At 40.0% G+C, this 21,826-nt stretch overlaps 1 protein-coding gene across 5 annotated transcripts in view; it reads right to left on the bottom strand.

Annotated features, from left to right (window-relative positions):
- Kcnq5 (potassium channel, voltage gated KQT-like subfamily Q, member 5) overlaps positions 1-21,820 on the bottom strand; it is a 540,825-nt gene extending 519,005 nt beyond the window's left edge. For all 5 annotated transcript variants that reach the window (XM_013033629.1, XM_013033631.1, XM_013033633.1 and 2 more), the window contains exon 1: positions 21,655-21,820. In XM_013033629.1, coding sequence (XP_012889083.1) covers positions 21,655-21,794 — 140 coding nt within the window. In that variant the 5' untranslated portion in view covers positions 21,795-21,820. The remainder of the gene's footprint in view (positions 1-21,654) is intronic.
- Positions 21,821-21,826: the final 6 nt, after the last annotated feature.

Raw genomic sequence — 21,826 nt, 5'->3', positions numbered from 1 at the left:
CTACCTAATTTCCAGTAGTATATTATTGATAGTGCTTATTTTCTACATACTAAGTTTTGATTCTGATGACATGCAGTGAAAACTTAATCAAGAACACTGCTGATCTTGAAACACTCCCAGATTCAGAGCTTCCTGGGAGCTTGGGAGACAGGGAAACAGGTATGGCACAAACCACCCTAAGAACTCATGTTCTAAGTATCATAATTAGTAGTAATAAAAATCATTTGAAAATGTATATGCAAATTATATAGACTATCTTTTCTAAGAGTATGATTCAGTGGATACTCTCTATGATCAATTTGACTGGAATAAATTCTTCCCTATAGACCTCCTCCTGAAGTGTCCGTGACTTGCCAAAAGAATGATGATGATAGTGGTAGAAGCAAAGGCAGAAGAGAAAGGGGACAGAGAAGACAAAGGTATCTGTGATGGACACAATAAAAAGGCAAACAAGACAGAGAGAAGATGCATCATGTCATTCCAGCCCACAGCCCTATTCCCAATAACTTTCAACAAGCTTTCTCTTGTTGCTTCTAGCAACTTCCCATTTATATACATGCATATAGAAAGTGTGTGTGTGTGCACGCGCGTGTGCACATGCATGCATCTGGTTGAATTATGGATCTTCATTATCCAGAACCCATATTTGCAAGATTACCTCATCAAAATTAATTAGCAGCCCTCAAAAATGCTGTAGCACTGTTCAGATCATATGTACATGAACATCATGTACATGTTCATGTACATGAACATCAGCGAGGAAGTTGAGTCTCTTGTTGTTCCCAGATTAACACTGGACAAAGCTGAGGGACTTACTGAAGTACAATAGCCCTTCTTAAGCACAAGAAGGCCACGATGGGCCTGATGGAAGAACATAGAGAATAGAAGCTGCATTCAGATATGCTGAGTACTCAATGCTAAGAAATTAACACTAGCCATTCACTAGCTGATCAAAATGTTGTGAACAAAGGCTTCTAGAACATATCCCTGTGTTTTCAATATAAACAATGATGCAGGGTTTGCTAACTCAATGTTCATTGTGAGGCTATCAAGTTCAACTGAAACAAACTACACAAATCTACTGTATAGCCTTTGTCTTACTTTAGAAAAGTGAATATGTGTATATGATTCTATATACAATGTCTTATACCATACTTTTTCAGCTAATACTTCATTTTATGTTGTTCGTTTTACTATTTTTTTGTGCAAGTACCGGGACTAGAACTCAGAGCCTAAGTGCAGTCTCTAGAAGGCTGGAAGGCTGGCCTTCTACCAAAGTGCACTTCTGAGTATTTGGAGTGGTTAATTGAAGATAAGAGTCTCACAGACTTTCTTTCCTGAGTCAGCTTTAAACCTCAATCCTCAGATCTCAGCCTCCTAAGTAGCTAGGTTTATCAGCATGCACCACCATGAGCCTAATAATTCATTTTAGAAAGATGTCATGCCATATCATGTATATCGACCTCAATCTCTTCAAAGGAGAGATGCATGATTTAACTCGCCGGTAATGGTAGTTGTAGATAAGTCTCTGAATGTTTTAAATGACAAAACACTGCTTCAAGAAACACTGCTGTGCTTGTATTATTGCAGGCTACACAGATCTGTGGATTAAATTATGGACCCTGTATCAAACATAAAACTGTTGTGGCTGTCTTCAGAAGGCATCAAAATGTTAATAAACTGATACCACTACAAAGGGTGTAAATCTGCCTTGCAATTTGCCATTGCTGTATAAAAAATCCTGTCTGAAGATGTTTAATGAATGCCAACATTTTTTGGAAGATAGGGTCAGAGTTGAAAGATCACAGGGTCCCTTTATGCCACAGATGGCTAGGGTAAGACTTTACATTTGTAGACAAATCTGCTCATGAGGAGAGGCAGCCTCTTTCACTGTTCCTCATCTGTTAGTGCTAAACTAACTCTCTTCTGTAAAGCACAAAGTATTAGTTATGTGCTAGAGAAAGGGGCCTCTTTCTTTCCATCTGATCACCTCCCTCAAGTATTTGGCTGGTGATGTAGCTCAGGATGAATAATATTCAACTCATGATGAGAGAAAGAATGCTGTAGAGTTTCAGGAGAGAAATAGGGCACAAAGAATTGCTGATAAAAATTAAATAGAAAGCCAGGTGCTGATGGCTCACACCTGTAATCCTAGCTACTCAAGAGGCTGAATCTGAGGATCTCGGTTCAAAGTCAGCGCAGGCAGGAAAGTCCGTGAGACTCTTATCTCTTATTAACCACCAGAAAACCAGAAGTGGCACTGTGGCTCAACTGACAGAGCTGTTGCCTTGAGCTGAAGAGCTTAGGGACAGCGTCCAGGCCCAGAGTTCAAGCCCAGTGACCAACAACAAAAATAAAAATAAATAAATAAATAGAAGCCAGTTGCTGGTAGCTCATACCTGTAATCCTAGCTACTCAGAAGGCTGAAATCTGATGATTGCTGTCTGAAGCTAGCTGAGGTTAAAAAAAAAAAAGTCCATGAAACTCTTATCACCAATTAACTATCAAAAAGTTGTAAGTGGAGCTGTTGCTCAAGTAATAGAGTGCCAAACTTTAGTGAAAATCCAAACCAGGGTGTCAAACCCTGAGTTCAAGGGCTAGTACCAGCACAATTAATTAATTCTGCACTTCAATTTTTTCTGAGATTAATAATAAATGCATTAAGAAACATATACTACACTCCAATGCTTGAGTGACTGTATGAGGTGAGCCAAGCAAAAACGGTCACTATCAGGGTCATGATTTTAAACAGCCATCCAACTGTCTTTCTCCAAATATTGATTAATAGAACCACTACATTTTAATGATAACTACCAGAACTTTATTTGATATACATAAAGAAGTATTAGGAACATGAGAATCAAATTCAAGTTAATTTTAACCATTCATGACAAAATCTTGTGTTTCTAAAGCTGAAGATCATCCTCTATTTTCATGGGTAGGGTGACAGTTTTCAGGAGATAGGATCTTGTCTCGCTGGTCTAGATCCCAGTCTCTTCAGACCTAAAAGTGTGTTAGATCTGATTGGCATAACAGGTTGATGGGATGACCCTGACCAATATGTATTAAACTCATAATGTGACATGTTGAGTTGAAGCCCCTTAAACAACAATAATACAGGCCCACACTGTGTTTGCTATTCAGGGGACTGATATCTAACAACTGCATTTCACAGCTAGCCTGGGCTTAGAAAGTCAGTCAGACACTTAACTCTAATTAACCAGCAAAAAGCCAGAGTGGAGATATGCCTCAAGTGGTAGAGCACAAACCAGGCTGAAGTGAAAAGGCTAAGGGGACAGTCTTCAGGCCCTGAGTTCAAGCCCCAGCACTAGCACTAAATATAAATAAATAAAATTAATTCATTAATTAATATCATAAACATAAATATCTCTTGCTAGCTACTAGGCATTTCTAGAAGGAGGAAATCTGTTTCTGCTATTATACAGAGTGAAAAGGTAAGAAATGCTTGTAGATAAAATATCTTCTGCAGAGTTAACAAACCATACCACTTAAAATGAATGTCACTTTTCACATTAAAAAAAAACACACAAAACAAAAATAAAAACAGGATACCTTCCAGAGGAATAAGGTTAAGGAAGGCCACAGACCTACAAGTGTAGTGGCAGGCCTGCTCACCAGAGCTAAATCCAACCATCAATGTGTGCTGAGCAAATGGTGCAACCTTTTATTTTCAGTTGTGGGGCTTGAACTCTGGGCCAGGGCACTATCCCTCAGCTCTTCAGCTCAAGGCTAGCACTCTACCACTTGAGCCACAGCACCACTTCCAGTTTTTTCTGTTTATGTGGTACTGAGGATTCAAACCCAGGGCCTCATGAATGCAAGACAAGCACTGAACCACCTTCCCAGCCCCGGCTTAACTTTTTTGTAGACTGTCTTCTGATGTAAATGGGCAGTGTTGGAACAAGCCCCAAAGGTCCTTCCAACTAGAGAGTTCTTTAGCTTTTTAAATGTGTCACAACAAGAGGTTCAGAGGTTCCAAAATAAAAAAGATGATAAGATATTTCCTGATTTGAAGGGGAAAAAAATCTGTTCCAGGTCACAGAATTTGAACATACAACAGTCTTATATAATTCAGGTAACAAATACAATGTGGTTGTGAATCAAGTGCTATTTAATTAATTCACTTATTTACTTGTTGAGCACTCCTTATTTTTTCACATATGCCTGTCTACAGAAGTATTGGTTTCCTTTAGGAGGTTAAGAATACTATCCATAAGGAAATATAAATCTATATGGTTGTTGTGTTTTCCTCCTACCAGTGATTATATAAGGAATTTCTAAACCATGTCTGGAGCCTGGCGCTGGTAGCTCAACCTGTCATCCTAGCTATTCAAGAAGGTAAGATATGAGGCCATACTTGGAAGCCAGCCCAGGCAGGAAAGTCTGTGAGGAAAGTCTCTTACTTCCAATCAGTCACCAAAAAGCCAGAAGTGGAGCTGTTGCCCTAGTGGTAAAACACCAGTCTTGAACAGAAAACCCAAAGCAAAGAACATTGAGGCACTGAGTTTAAACTCTAGTTCCAACACACACACACACACACACACACACTTAGCTTGTTTCATTATTTCCACACTTATAACATAGTCAGATTTAGAGGGGTTTCAATTTTCCCAAGGTCATACATGTTGTATGTATACAACTTCTAGAACATTTGTATTCCCTTCAATGTAGCTACACAGCCATTAGAGGGTTATGGCTACATCTCCTTTTTCAAATTTTTTCTGCATACCACTGTTTAGAGAAATTCTCTGAATCTTAAACATTGAGGCTTCTACATGATCATATAAAAACTCCACCTGGGCCAGTGTCACTGGTTCATGCCTATAATCCAAGCTACTCAGGGCACTGAGATTTCAAATGGCTTTGAACCACAATTCTCTGATCTCAGAGGATCGGTCTGAGTAGCTAGGATTACAGGAGTGAGCTATCAGTGCCCAGCTTTGATGTGCTTTTAAAGATGCTGATTGCATTTCTTTTTTAAAAATTATTACCTTTAAATAATTGTACCAAGAAGTTCCTATTCTACAAAACAGTATATGAATACGTGACATGTCCAAAAAGAAATGTAATCTTCACCTCACTTATGTAATTATAATCCCTCTGTATATCACGTTTTATAATAACAATAATAAAAAAGAAATGCACTTTAAAAAAAAGATGCTGATTGCTTCTGTCCACACACTGCACCACTTATTTGCAGAGTTGCTCTGGTTCTTTTTTCTAGAACATTTATTTGTTTGTTCGTTACTTATACTATGAATTTGGATGTCATTGTACCACATGGTGCTGTAGATGCCACACATGGTTCTAGATCCTCATTGCTTCTCCTTTTATCTCAGTTTTCTACGCTACTGTCCTTTTTTAAAGAACATGTACAACCTCATCTCTTTGTTAATGCCTTCAAACTGCTGCAGTTCTTCTTTGAGATTTGGTACTCTCACAAATGCTAGATTGCCCTAATTTACCTTTTTTTCCCCTCTTATTCTCTCACCCCCTTATATTTCTACTGTTTACTCTCTTATTAACTTTTCATATCACCTTTATACTTGTAACTTGTAATTCTATCTTTCTCTTCAAAAGACAAGCAAGATAGAAGTCCATATGAGCATCCTTTTCTACCTAAAAACCAACCAATTGCTGCTTGGTCATAGCCACGCTTGCATGACAGTTTGAAAGCTTGAACTTTTTCATTTCTTTTCACTTATAAGGAGATAACTGACGGCTAACTACTCCTCACATCTTATTTTCCCTTCCTTCATATTCCCCATGAGAACACACCAGGCCCAGCTCTGTGCAGTCTGTTATTAATTGCTGCCTTAATTTGAGACATTCATTCTCTACAGAAAATATTTCATAATGAAACTCAGTAGACTATATGGTAACTCTTTTCTTTCTTTTTTTTGTCGGTTGTGGGGCTTGAACTCTGGGCCTGGGCACTATGCCTCAGCTCTTCAGCTCAAAGCTAGCACTCTACCATCTGAGCCACAGCACCACTCCCAGCTTTTTCTGTTTATATGGTGATGAGGAATCGAACCCAGAGCCTCATGCATGCGAGACAAGCACTCGACCACTAAGCCACCTTCGCAGCCCTATATGGTAAGTATTTTTAAGGTAAGTGCAATTCATGTTACAAACATATTCAGATTTTTTTAAACATGGTGCTTTTTTCCAAAAAGAGTTCCATCTGTAAGAAAAATTACTTTCTAATTCATTTCTCAACCATCAAAGAGTAATTAGCTTATAAAATAGGAAAGATGATCTTTCACAACCCACTTGCTAAATATGAGTATTCCAGAAAAAATTGGTAGCTATTAGAAAACTTAAAGAAACTCTAAGGAATCCTACCTAAGTTTGCATGTGGCCCTTGAAAAAAAAAAGCACAGAAACATAATTAATCCAGGTACTGGTAACTTATCCCTGCAATCCTAGTTACTCCAGAGGCTGAAATCAGGAGGATGGAGGTTTGAGGCCAGTCTTAGCCAAAAATATCCATGAGGCTTTGTCTCCAAAATAACCAGAAAAAAAAAGCAGGAGTGGAAGTGTGGTCAAGTGGTAGAGCATGCTAGCAAGCAAGCAATCTGAGTGAACACAAGACTCCCCTGAGTTCAAACTCTAGTAACATAGAAAAGAAAAGCAGAGGAAGTGGAAGGGGAAAGAGAAGGGGAAGGATGAGGAAGATAAGGAAGAGGAGAGGGAGAGGGAGGAAAGGAATGATAGGGAGGGAAAGGAAAAAGAGGAAGAGGAGGAGGAGGAGGAGGAAGAGAGAAAAAGCAGCACATGATAGACTGTTGTGAACAGATCCCTTAAATATTCTACCACATGCTTTGGGAATATATATTAAGACTGTAACATAAAAATAGAATTTGAGCCAATGAAAAAGAACAAAAAGCTGGGGTTTTTTTTAGTTATTACTTTGGAGGAACATTGATGACAATAGTGAATTGTATTATTAGAGAAATATTCTATTTTCTCCAGCATAATGTAACCATTTCTTAACTACTCTTGTTTATGGTTGTCTAGGCCACCTCACCTAATGTCACTTACAAACTTACTCTTTTATCTACTTCTTGCCCCAAAGCCTGGAATAAAACTCTGAATCCGGAAGTTATTGTTATTATCCTACAGAGAAGGGAATGAGGGGCTGCAGTGTTGGCCTGAATCAGTGTCTGGAACCTAACATATTTCTTCCAGATATGATGACTAGGTATTTTTCTTTGCTACTTTATTTTCTGTTCCATCTTTGGAAGGCTTGAAAAACTATTGGCATGAACATGTAGGTGTGCAACCCTTCAAGCAGTTAAAACCAATGGTCTGCACTGGGACCAATGATTGACATAATAGGCTCCACTCTGGAAACAACAATTAACATAGTAATATATACCTAAAAATTGAGTATTAAGGTATGGCTCTATATCCTCCATGGAGAGCCCACTCCTCAAGTCAAAGTTAAACCTGGAATGGCAAAATCATCAATTGTGCATGCTTAGGCATCCCACATCTGGACAGATCATATACAAATGCCAGATCATTTGAAGAAAATCCTCAGTTTCTAGCTATTCAATAACATAACTGTTCTTGCTCTCTTGCACGCCCCCCGTCTCTCTGTCTCTGCCTCTGTCTCTCTCTGTCTCTTTCTCTCTCTCTCTCTCTCTCTCTGATTATACGAGGGATTGAACTCAGGTCCTGGTCTCTCTCTTAGCTTTCTTCGCTCAAAGCTGGTGTTATATAACTTGAGACACAGTTCCATTTCTAGCTTTTGGTAATTAATGGGAAAACAATTTTGTGAACATCCCCGCCCAGGATGGCTCTGAACTATGATCCTCCTGATTCAGCAATACCATCTTTTTGGATAAAAGCCCCAATTTCCAACAAATTCCAGTTGTCTTTGGCCTTGTCAGACCATCTGCCTCACCCTTTGAGGGTACCATTCCTGTCTGTGTAGTTGCATACCCAAGAACAAAGGAAACATCTACAGCCACCTACTACCCACGCCACTGGCAACAGGCCATCTCAATGTAAGAATGATATTGAGCTGTATTAATTCAAGTAGTCTGTTCCATGAAGAAAATTCTAACCCATTTCTTTCCCTTGACACTTTATGAGTCTCAGTCTAAAGGAATTTAGTTGGCTTTGTTCTAGAAAAATACTTGGATGGCTACTTGAAGGTTCAAGCTTGGTAAAATGATTGTCTCCAACAGGTCATCTCTTCTATATGTCAAGTATTACAAAAGAGTTGAAATGCCTTAGAGGCAAGAACTTACCTTGAAAGTTTTCAGTGTACTGTCCAAAAGTCATTTATATTGCCATTTTGTACTGCCTTTTCCATTTGGTTGGGCAAAAAAAGAACGATAGAATTTTATCATCTACATTACAAATTTAAGTCAAATTAAATCTTACCTTGTAATATTTTAATCTAAATGCTGGTCTAGTTAAAAAAAATTGTTACAAGACATTGGTGGCTCACACCTATAATTCTAGCAACTCAAGAAGCTGAGATCTGAGGATCAGGTTCAAAGCCAGCCTGGACAGATAAATCCATAGATTCTTGTCTCCAATTAAGTAGTAGTTTAAAAAAAAAAGGCTGAAAGTGGAGGTGTAGCTGAAGTGGTAGAGCACCAGGTTACACAATACGTACGTATACACACACACACACACACACACACACACGCATGCATGCATGCATACACAAAATGAAATTTTAAAAGGTAGCTTCAAATAAATGAATGAAGAGTATCTTCGGGATGGCAGCGAGTACATATTCCTAATAATTCCTGGCCTCAGATGCACAAGTGTTTTGGTCTTGCTGAAAAAAGAGCCCATTTTTCAAATTCTTCAAGATTGTTGACCAACTGGGAAAAAGTATTCCCAATGAGTTCCAAGGAAAGAGTATGTATCAGACACTCATGTACTGAAATGAGGTAATAGAAGACTAGATAATCAGTTCCTTAGGGAAAAGGGGGGGATGTGGGGACTGGTCAGGTGCTGGTGCCTCATGCCTATAATCCTAGCTGTTCAGTAGCTGAGATCTGAGGATTACAGTTCCAAAACAGCCTGGGGAGAATAACCCATTAGCCTCTTGTCTCCAATTAACATCCAAAAAGTCAGAAGAGAAACTGTGTTTCAGGTTGCAGAATTCTTGAGAAAAAAAAACAAAAACCAAAAAACAATGGATAGTGCTCAAACTCCAAAACTGGCACAAGAAGAAAGTCAATAAATAAAATATTAAACATATTAGAAGTTTAAACTATATACTGAAAAATCCGAATGTCCTTTTGTTGAACCAAACATTTAGGTTATTATTATTCTCAAGCCTTTGGGGAAGGGGGAGTTCTCATCCCTCAAACAGTATTATGAAGTGGCATCAGTTACCTTTCTATTTTAAAAACTTTGGAGCAAATTAAACATACTCAGAATGTTTTATTAACGAGAACACTGAGCTTAACCAGTTTAATTACTACTGTTTAGAAATTACTATGATCAGTGGGAACTCCTGTGTTTGGTTTCTGTGTGGGAATGCCCTGTATTGAACACCCACTCACCTTCACAAGCAGCTGAATACCCAGCTTGGAAACTTCCCAAAGGGTCAGGAGAACAGGCAATCAGTGGTCTGTACAGGATAAATCCTTTCTATTGCAGCAGTCACTAAACATCACTGGAGAAAAGCCAGACACTGCTTTGATCCTTTTGGTTCTTAAATATGTTTTGAGGGTTCATTTGTGATGAAGTAAATCATGAATTAATACCACTCTAGATTTAAAGTAAAATCTTTAAGGCAACTGACTATCTCTTATTTATCATTCACTCCTATCTATAATTCCTTGCCCATGTCTTATACATACTGTGAACTCAGACAACTGTGATTATTCTAGGCTAATTTTACAAACCAGAAAGCTGAGATGTTCATCCAATGACTTGAAACAGAAAGGAGAATTTAAAATCTCACTCTAGTTCAATTCTCCCCAGTGCATCTAGGTCTGGGAGACATGCGGCTCCTGAACCTCTTCCCTGTGCTGTTATAAGTATAGTGTTTGTGGGTGTTAGTGATGCCCAACCCTGATCCTTGTTCTTTATTATACTAAGCCACTCCCCTATTTCATAGTTGATTACTTTGTGAAACTCTTGGTTTCACATAACACTTTATTTCCATAACCACCTTGCCATCTTCTGAGGATCTAGTGATTCTTTATATCTCATTGTACACTTCATTAAATTCCTCATATCTTCTGCTCATCTTTCAAATGCTAGTATGCTTCAGGTCACCATCTTTCTCCTGCTTCTCTTACTCTTTACTGCTGTATCATCATCCACAAGCCATGTGGCCATATGTAGCTGGACAGCCCACCAGCACTGCAAGCAGATTATCTCTATGATTAAACTCACATTTTTACATCTCACATTCTCCTCAACCAGTTGTTCCATCTGCATGCTTGATCTCAGTAAAGTGTTTAACATCTGTAAACTATCCAAGAAAAGAAGCTGGAAATAACCAATCTGATCTTCTTTTATCGTTTTCTGCATTAGATCATTTGTTAATACATTCCAATTTTTTCAGCATATATTTTCCATCCTGCTATCATTTCCCAGTCTACACCCTAATTATCTCTTGCTTAGGTTGGAGTAAGTTTCAAAACTGGTCCTCCATGTCCAGTGTGGTCCTTATCAAGCCATAAGTCATAGAGCTGACAGTGTGATAAATCTAAAAGAAAAATCCAATGGCAATATGGTATGGATCACATACCTGTGATCCCAGCATTCAGAAGGCTAAAGCCTGAAGATTGCAAGTTAGAGACTAGTTTGGAATATATACATAAAGAGTTCAAGTCCAGGTGCTGGGAAGGTGGTTCAGTGGTAGAGTGCTTACCTTGCATGCATGAGGCCCTGGGTTCGATTCCTCAGCACCACATAAGCAGAAAAAGTTGGAAGTGGTGCTGTGGCTATGGCTCAAGTGGAGTAGGGTGCTAGCCTTGAGCTGAAGAGCTGAGGGACAGCGCCCAGACCCAGATTTCAGGCCCCACAACCAACCAAAAAAAAACAAAAAAGAGTTCACGTTCAGTGAGACCATATCCCAAATAAAATCTACTAGAATTATTATCTGTCAAAATCCTATCTGCCTCATAGGCTGCTCGACATCCACAAAATAAAATTCTAGTTCTTTAGCATGCAAACATGGAAACAGCATCCATTATATTATCTCTGAGTTTATAAAAAATGTGTATTTCTTCATATATAGGTAAACTTATACATCGTTCAAATTATAAGACCATCTTTATAATACCAAGAGTAAATGTAAAATCCTTTTTATTTCTAAATCGCATTTTATTCAAGTGCCTCATTTTACCTTTGGTGAAACAAAACAAAGAGAAATGTAAATATTTTCACTGACACAAAATCTCTGCAAAAAGATATATTTAGGTTAATTCTGTGTATGTCTGGAATATATGCATGCATAATAATAATATGTGAGTAACATAAAAAGTTCAAACTACTAAAAGTAGGAAACGATGGATGTAATTTAATTTAGGAAGCTCACACTTCAAACTTACAAAGAATTAGAAGGTATGCTTGAAACTCTGAGACTCATCCAAGTATCTCACTGTTTATGAAAAAATGCAATTGTGTGGCCAATTGGTCTCCCAGGTTGCAACCAAATCAAACTTCAAATAGCATCCTCATACAAAGTTGAAGAAAAAGAAAATTAAACTGGAAACACAGACAAGTCATTAACCATAACTGTGTGCTATGACTGTCTGACAATTGGGCTTCTAGTGGTTTCACACCACTGGTCTGGGATCAAACATGCTCTACTGGCACTTTGGTCTGCCAATAGGACCATCTGCAATTAAAAAATAAAATTGGCATTACTTCATTGCAAGTAATTATCAAAAGGCTGCTGGCTCTCTTCCTTGTTTATAGTGATTCTTGTCTCAGGATTTTATTCCATTTTGAAATATTCTTTTCATGAAAAGTGGTGACATTGACCAAGATACACTGTACTCATAACTGACATGTTGAATTGAAGCCCCTACTTAAAGGTAGAAAATAATTATATAAATAAAAAAGGAAAAAAATCTTATGTTGCTGTGTATTATTTCTTTTAGGCCCTACTATTTTCAGCATTTCCAGTAAGTTTTAAGTATCTTCACACTTTACAATATTTCAAACAGCAATAAGGTCCTCAACTATTGTTAACTTTATTTTTCTAAAATTATAATTTGAAGGAAATGAAGTATACCAGTATTGTATCAGCTAAAGAGAAATCACTAAAAAGATTCTCTGTATCTAGAAGTCGGTGATTTTTAAGGAACTTGGAAGAACAATAAAATTCAAGTATCAATTTCTAGACCCATAGACTTAATTCAGAACAGAATTTCTCATAAATAATAAAGCAATTAATTGGATCTAGTGGTGTCAGACACAGACAATGGCCAGTAAGGAAAAAATTCCATCTTCCAGAAGGGAAGTACTGGAGTATTTTGGAGATGGTGTCAGTAAGAGTAATGATGTATGTTTACACCGTGGTTTACATGGTAGGCATGAACGGGAAAAAGCAATGAACAAGAGAGAGGGAGCCCCTGATTTTAGGGATGATGTATGCATGGATGGGAAACAGATCTCTCCTTCAAGCAAAGGAGTATTGTGGACAGAGATCTTGAGAGTTATGAGCAAAGTTTTAACAACTAATGCCACCTTCTATCTCAGAAGTGAGGAGGGGAACTGATGAAAATCCTCTTTCCTTTTTCTGTTTTTCATCAGTCAGAGGGCTTAAACTTTAGGCCTGGGCTCTGTCCTTGAGCTTTTCAGCTCAAGGCTAGTGCTCTACCACTTGAGTCACAGTGCCATTTCTGGTTTTCTGGTGATTAACTGGAGATAAGAGTCTCATGGACTCAAATCTCAGCCTCCTGAGTAGCTAGGATTACAGGCATGAGCCACTGGCACCCAGCTTACTCTTTTCCTTTCATGATTGCATTTTAGACACCCAACATTGTCTTTCAAAACCTCAGCTGGGTGCTTACTGCATGGTGTATACACTTTCACTAAGCATTTACCATATTATTTCTCTGTTTTTCTGTCTTCCCCTCTGAAATGAACTCCTTCTTATTACAATTGCTTATATTAACCAGAATAGCCTTAGTAACTCATCTAGGCTTTGGCACCCCAAAGACACCCAATGTTTACTGAATGAAATTTGAGCAATACTGGATTCACAGAAAATGTGAAGAATGAATAAGAAAGGAGCAGATGGACAGATGGTCACAGTCTGGGGTAGAAAGTCTGCTGTTAACACCTGAACATTTGCAAGTTTGGGGCAAAAGAACAGATTAAGGACCATTTACTATGAGTAACTGAAGTCACACAACAAGCTAACAAACTGTTAAATATTCTCTCCCCTGCCTGGAAAAAAAATGAATCTTCAGAACAAAAAAAGTTGTAAGTCAGATGATGTTATAAATGTTGCATAATCAAAAAAAGGCAAAACATCAACGACATCTAGGCAAATGTTTACATATTTTATGAAGTAGGGTGATGTTACAATAAATAATAGCAGCATATACATCTAAAAAAAAAAAACTCAGTTGGACGGCAGACACTATCATGGTGACCATACAAAGATGAAGATTTGAAGACCCAGAACGATAAAACAACTTCCTCTAAGTCACACAGCTAATTAGTTGTCAAGCTGAGAGCAAAGCCCTGATCTCTGAGGCCGCTTCCCACTGGTTATCATTTTCTTAAATGTTACTTCTAAGAAAACTGGAAAGACCTGGTGGTTCTTTTAGCTTCATCTTAATCCTAAAACTCCTGTATGGAAGGATTCCAAGAAAATGATTAACTTCCTCTTAAAGAAGCAATTATAGAGGGTCTACAAGATACAAAAAAACGCTGCTTGGACCTTGAGATTCATAGGTAAGTAGGACACTTCCTGTGTGGGTATGTTCTTCTTTGTACAAGAAACACAGAAAAGGTAGCCAGAAATGACAATACAGTGAGGCGAGTTGGGGGAATACTATTTTGATCAGATCCCAGAATACCATAGAACCTGAGACAACAGGACCTGATTCATCCTGAAAGACTGAGAAACCATCCTTGCATGTCTTTCTCTACCATAGAACCTGAGACAACAGGACCTGATTCATCCTGAAAGACTGAGAAACCATCCTTGCATGTCTTTCTCTCTTCTCTTCTTTTTCTCTTTTCTTCTCTCTTTTTGTAATACCAACACTGGGGCTTAGACTCAAGACCTCATGTTCTCACTTGGCCTTTTCACTCAAGGCTGGTGCTCTACCACTGAGTCACAGCTCTACTTCTGGCATTTTGTTGCCTAATTGGAGGCAATAGTCTCATGGTCTTTCCTGCTTGGGCTGGATTTGAATTTTGATCCTCAGATTCCAGCCTCCTCAAGAGCTAGGATTGTAAACACTGGATTTTGAAGACACTATAGGAGTTGGAAAGCCAATGCAAGAAGTGGTCAGAGTCCTCAAGCACAGCATGAGCAAAAGGACAAGGGTGAAATACAGGACAGACCAGTTCAGAAAGGATTTTACTGGAATGCATATTAAAGAGGAGAAGTTGCAATAAGGCCTGATAGAGAATCCATAGCCATAACTTGAAGGTCCTGTGAACTGTCTCAGTGGATCTGGAGCTTACTTTTAACCATTCTCAGTCTACTGAAATCCTAACACTCACCACGTCAGCTGCTATGGGGGAAGCTCAACAGAGTAGTCTCCAACCTGAGCTATCCAATGAAATCTAACCCAACTTTAAAACATTTCTGCAGCACCACAAACTGCTGACCATAACTTCTAGTTTTGTGTACATCTTCATTTGCCTTCATAAAAACAAGTTATTCTGGCTTTCCCCCTGGCCTTTGGGTGTTCTTCTGCACATGTTTTCTGTATTCTTCCACCCACTGGCTGGCTCTGATATTCCTAAGATTCTTCTTTACCATGTGGTAAATCATTGCCTATTCCCTAAACTATCTCATTTTTCCCCTACACACTGCTTTTACTAACACAAACTACTAGAACCTCAAAAGCCTAAATATACAAGCTAAATATCAGATTAATTTTGAGCTTTGCAGATTCAGTTATCCAGAAATATCTTACTAGTCAGGCACTGGTGGCTCATGCCTGCAATCACAAGAAACGGAAATTTGAGCCCAAGCAGGAATGTCTATGAGACTCTTATCTCCTGTTAACCAGCATAAAGCCACAAGTGGAGCTGTGGTTCAAGTGGTAGAGCAACAGAACCTAGACCCTGAGTTCAAGCCCCCTATCAGTACACACATACACCACCACCACCACCACTACCACCACCACCATCATCATCATCATCATCATCATCATCATCATCATCATCATCATACTACGTACCTAAAAAAGTTCTGGTTGTTGATCTAAAACCTCCTGGAAAAGGCCTGTATTTAGTTCAGTACTATTCTCTGATCCATTTCAACAGCAACCTGAATGACTCAAAAACATCTAAAACAAGCTGGGTGCCAGTGGCTCATGTCTGTAATCCTAGCTACTCAGGTGACTGAGATCTAAGGATCATGATTCCAAGCCAGCTCGGGCAGTAAAGTCCATGAGACTCTTGTCTCCAATTAACAACCAGAAAACCAGAAGTGGTGCTGTGGCTCAAGTGGTAGAGCACTTGCCTTGAGCTGAAGAGCTTAGGGACAGCACCCAGGCCCAGAGTTCAAGCCCCACAACCGTCAAAAAAAAAAACCCAAAACATCTAAAACATAACATGCCCAAATGTGAACTTACACTCTACAATGTCTTCTTTCCCATGCATTCATGGATGGCATTTCTGTTCTTCAAATCCCCAGGTTAGATCTGTGTTCTCATACTATGTGTTAGACTGGTGAAAACAATCAGCCAATTCTACAGCTTAATGTTTCCTTTTCCTTCAAAGTTATTGTCTGGGTTTTTTTTCTTGGGCAATCTTCTCTCTTCTTTCTCGACCAGCACATGGTATATTGGAAAGAGTAAATAGATGTTTGCAGAAAGAATGCAAGACTGGGGGGGGGGGGGGGGGGGGGGAAGGGATGGGAAGGGGAAACAAAGGAGGAGGCAACAATGCTTGATAAGAAATGTACTCATTACCTTGCCCATGTAATTGTAACCCCTCTATACAGTATTTTCACAATTTAAAAAAAAAAAAAAGATTACAAGACTGAATGAAAATTTGATACAGTGGCTTCCATCTTACAATAGGCCACAATGACTCCATTTTGGATCTGCCAACTCTTCTTTTTTTTTTTTTTGAGGTCGTGGGGCTGAACTCTGGGCCTAGATGCTGTCCCTCAGCTCTTCAGTTCAAGTCTAGCACTCTACCACTTGAGCCACAGCACCACTTCCAGTTTTCTAGTGGTTCATTGGCAATAAGAGTCTTTCCTGCCTGGGCTGTCTTTGAACTGTGATCCTCAGATCTCAACCCCCTGAGTAGCTAGGATTACAGGTGTGAGCCACCAGCGCTCAGTTCCAGCTCATTTTCTAAGCCGATAAAAATGTACGTATTGCCAAAATTCTTATCTGATTGCCTCACTTTCCTCCTTTTCATCACAGTGTAATACTACCTATAGGATAAAGACCAGATTCCATGGCTAGCATCTGAGGCTCCCAAATGTTAGCTATATGACTTGTCTTCTTTTTGCTGTCAGTACTAGGGCTTGAACCCAGGACTTGGAGCTCTCCCTTAACTTCTTCACTCTGCCACTTGAGCCCACCTTCGCTTCCAGCTTCATTTGCTAGTTCACTAGATAAAGATAAGCATCTCATAGAATTTTCTGCCTGGACTGGCATTGATTGATGATCATCATACCTCAGCTCCCTGAGTAGTAGAGTGACAGATGTGAGCCACCTGCATCTGGCAACATGTGATTTTTTACATGGTCTTGTCCTACAAATTCTTGGGAGCACATACAATTACTGCACCAATTCACAATTCCAAACTTTTACATAAGCTTCTTTCTCCATCAGGACCTCATTCTCCCTTTTTTGCCTAAGTGCAAATTAAGGACTCATTTGTCTCAAGTCAGCTCATGTCTCATTTTCTCTCTTAGGAGACTGCTGATGGTTTTGCATTCATCTCCTCCACTACCTTCTCCTTTCCCATAGAGCTTGGTAACCTACCTCCTCTAAAGAGCATGAATGCCGGGTGCCATGGCTCTCGCCTGTAATCCTAGCTACTCAAGAGGCTGAGATCTGAGGATCGTGGTTCAAAGCCAGCTCGGGCAGGAAAGTCCGTGAGACTCTTATCTCCAATAAACCACTAGAAACCCGGAGTGGCGCTGTGGCTCAAGTGGTAGAGCGCTCGCCTTGAGCTGAAGAGCACAGGGACAGCGTCCAAGCCCAGAGTTCAAGCCCCACAACCGACCAAAAAAAAAAAAAAAATCATGGATATTGTGTCACACTTTTTCATATGGTTGTAAACACCACATGCTAGAATCTTTTCCATCCTTAAAAGTAGAGGTCTTTCTCTTACTAATTTGGGAATCAACACATACTATAATTAATAATTGCCATTCAGCTTTTTTGTTGTTTTCTTTTGCATTTTTTTGCTGGTCCTGGAGCTGGTCCTGGAATCGAACCCAGAGCTTCATGCATGTTAGGCAAGCATTCTACCAATAAGCTACTTCGCAGGCTCATTGCCACTCAGCTTTTATAAAAATAAAATAAAATAAACACATATACAAATTAATAAGACATAATAACAGAAAGATTTAAGGCAAGGGAATAATACATGATTTGCATTTTAACAGCGTTCAATAGCTCATGCCTGAAATCCAGGTAACTGGGAGGATTATGATTCCAAGCCCCTCAGGCAAAAACTCAGTGAGATGCCATCTCAATCAGTAGCTCAGTGTGGGCCTGTCAACTCAGACACACAGGACAAGTAAATAGAAATGTGGTTCCAGTTGGCCTACACAAAAAAATGCAAGGTCTTTTACCAAAAATAGCTAAAAGTTAAAGGACTAAGTGTGTGGCTGAAGTGGAAAGGTGCCAGCTAGCAAGTGGAAGGTGCTGAGTTCAAATCCTAGTGCTGTCAAAAATGAATAAATAAATATCTGCATTTTTAGGAAGTGAAAAGACTTACATTTAGAGCTATGGTTTCAGAGACTCCTACTACAAGGTCCTTAATAGAAGGGAGATGATCAAACAGGCAGGTATTACAATCATCCCATGCAGAGGTACTTAGAACCAGGCAGAGGTGGGAAAAGCAAAGAACTTAAAGAAATGTATTTCCAAAATATTTATGCGTAAATAAACAGGACAGAATGACCATTTGGATGGCCAGAAGGAGGAAGTATGAAAAAAGGGATGCCTTCAGGGCTTTTAGCTTGGGTGTCTGGAATATTTCTTCTAGTTTAAAAATACTTATGAATCTTCTTCCATGGTCTTAAACCAGGCAAATATACACTGGGGGAGTGTTAAGTAAGATGTATCTACACTACTATTTCCTGTGTACTGTCTCAGAACCACATTTCCTACAGCAAGGCAAATTTATACAGAGAATCCCACTATGATTCCTCTACATAGTACCACCATGACCATAAAATTTTCCCGAAAGGAAGGGGAACTAGGAAAAATCAAACAACATTCAAGGAAATTAGTCAGCTTATATTTTTAATGGCTCATCTAATAAACTGAAGAACAGCTAAAGGCAGGAAATGCTACCCATAAAACCAAAAGTACAGCAATGACACTGATCTTCTAATCCCCCGATTCACCAACTGCAAGCAAGTATTTCAGACATTTCAGATATCTCTTATTGGTGGGCTAAGTACTCGTGTGTGCACCGGCATCCTCAGGCCAATACTAGAGCTTGAACTCCAGGCATGGATGCTGTCCTTTAGCTCTTTCACATAAGACTGGTGTTTTACCACTTGAACCACAGCAACATTTATGTCTTTTTGCTGGTTAACTGCAGCGTCTCACGGACTTTTCTGCCAGGGCTGGTTTCAAACCACACCCTCAGCTCTCAGCATTCTGAGTACCTAGGATTCCAGACATGAGCCACCACCACCCAGCTTGGAATAAGTACTCTTAAAACCACATTTTATATCATTAAAGTATCATTATATAATGAGTTTTACATATTTAACAGAGGTTTTTCTTTACCTAAAGCATAAGTTTAAGTACACTTTTCTTGTTTCTTGGCAGTATAAACATTGGTCTACCAAGTAAATTCATCCCTGAAGTGCTTCATTAATCACAGTGCACTTGTTTCTTGGCAGGAACCTTAATATGCTACAAAAACTGTTATTAAAGTAAGATTTGGGGATTCCCAGGCTGGCAGGGAATTAGTTAGTTACACCTCTTCTAGAAGTGATTTTCTTGTAATTTCCTGCGTTATTAGTGGTCTTGTTAGATGTACAGCTCAAAGCAAGTTTGATTTATTAATTTAATGTGTAAAGTCCAGCTATTCCAAAACCCATTTAAGCTGGGTGCCTGTAATCCTAGCTACTCAGGAGGCTGGTATCTAAGGACTGTGGTTCAAAGACAGAAAAGTCCATGAGACTCTTATGTCCAATTAACCACCAAAAAGCCATTATTGGTGCTGTGGCTCAAGTGATAGAGCAGTAGGCTTAAGAAAAAAAACTCAGAGAATGCACCAAAGCCCTGAGTCCAAGCCCCAGGACCATCACAAGAATTAATAATTACAAACAATTAATAATTACTTTTAAAATGAAATAAATAAAATAAAATTACAAGCAGTCCTTGTGCTAAGGTGTACCTAGCAAGTCTATGTAGCAACTAAAACAGTACTGTTTCCTACTGCTGGAAGTATATGAAGCAGAACTTCATGTTCTCAATATCAACGTATCATGTTTTTATATCATATCAGCATATCCTATCATTTATATCATATCTATCATAAAAAGCACTGCTAGGTGGATAAAACATATGATTCACCACGAAGTCATCATATTGAAAGTTCCAAGCCATGAATATGTTAAGCATATCTTGTAAAAAGTTATTATACGCATGATATATTTGCTGTCATCATTGCTAAATCTTGAGTTTATTCTAAAACAGGTCAAAATAACTTATTGGACTCATTAAATAATAAGAGTGATTTTCTATCAACCCAGGGAAGAAAAGCTTATCAGTGGTGTTTCTCTATGACTAACATTAATTACAGTATCTACATCCTACATTAATATGATCTTCATCAGCAAATGATAGAACTTAATCCCTTTGGGTGTAATAAGGATGTGAAATTAGTAGAAATAATAATAATAATGAAAGTTGCAGGGGAGCTTTCAGTGAATCCTACAAGCTCACAAGCAGCCTGGAATTGTAAACTTTTCCAGACACCAGAGCCCCACGGATTGTAGCCTCCACGGCTTCCTGAGTCCTACGTGGTCAAATTCCAGGCTCAGTACTTACAAACCTAGTTCTTTCCCCCAAGTTATTAAAAACTATTTTTTCCATGTTGGTGCCAGCCTGTCTCAGATGAGGATATGTACAGATGATACAGAAAGAAACTAGGTTATGTGTTCAAAATGAATTTTCCTAGGAAAGAAGGAACGCATGGGCAATTGCAACTTTCTCTAAAGATATTCTATCGTGTTTATATTTCATCTTAGCATAGGCAACAAGTATGAAGAGTGGAAAGCCAAAAGGCAAAAAATGAAAAAGAGGAAGGGACAAAAAAAAAAAAAAACACGAATGAAACAGGGTGTAAAACCTGGACTCTTAACAGGAGACTGAATGAATGGACCTTGTGGGGAAAACAGTAGTAAACTTTAAAGCCACTGAAAGGTTTTAATGCCTGTGGGGAAAATAAACATTTGCTTCCAATCGTTTTCTCATTAAGCATTCTCTGCTAGACGGCGAGGGGCTTACACACACACACACACACACACACACACACACACACGGAGCTGACTCCGGGCAGATGTGGCGGGTGGGTTCGCGCTTCCTGGATCACACCTGGGCGCGGCGCTCCAGCGCCCCACGTCGCCCGGGTCCACGCTCGAGCCTGGCTCACTCTTCTCGACCTTAGTCACCTTCTCGGTGACAAGAATTGCTCCACGCGCTGACAAGATCTGCCGTTGGTGGCGACCGTGGTGGTGGCCAGGCGTGTTTCCGGGCGCACTCCGAACCCAGTGGCTTTCTCCACCAACTAGCAGCTTCCCTGCTCCTCCCCCGGTACCGAGGACCTGTCTCCCCCTCCGCCATCACCCCGGAACCCCGCTAACGTGCCTTCTCTGTGCCTCTCCCCGCTTCGGCTGAAGTTTATGCTAGCTCAGGATCTCCCCGATCCCAATTAGCTGAGAAACCTAAAATCCACCTTTTGCTGGGTGCCTAGCAGTTCCTGGGGCGCCGGACCGAGGGGACCGAGGGAATCGAGGGGGTTCAAGCTACATAGATGGAGGAGCTGGCGCAGGGGAGCCGAAAGGCTGCAAGAGCACCGACACGTGCAAGCAAATAATGATAGCGATAATAATGATAATGGTAATAATAAAACCCACCACGTGCGCGCGCGCTCCGTTGGGAGTGTGTGCACGCGCGCACGCGCGCGTCCGGCGGGGTCGCGGGCTCGGAGCGCACCGGTGGGGAGGGGTCCCCGGCGTGGCCGGGCGCGCGCAGGGGAGGAGGGAGAGGGGTGGCGGGTACTCACACGAACGCGTGGTAGACGAACGCCCAGCCGCGGGGTCTCTCCAGCACGTTGTAGAGATAGTTCTGCACCCGCCGGTACTTCACGTTGCGCCGACAGCTCTGGCTACTGGTGTAGGACAGCGGCTTCCCCAGCAAGCTCATCCGGGCCCCCTGCTTGCCCCGGCGGCTCTCCC

The sequence above is a fragment of the Dipodomys ordii genome, unplaced genomic scaffold (genome assembly GCF_000151885.1).
Source record: "Dipodomys ordii isolate 6190 unplaced genomic scaffold, Dord_2.0 Scaffold172, whole genome shotgun sequence".
NCBI classification, from domain to species: Eukaryota; Metazoa; Chordata; class Mammalia; order Rodentia; family Heteromyidae; genus Dipodomys; species Dipodomys ordii.
This window is presented reverse-complemented; position numbering and strand designations above follow the sequence as displayed.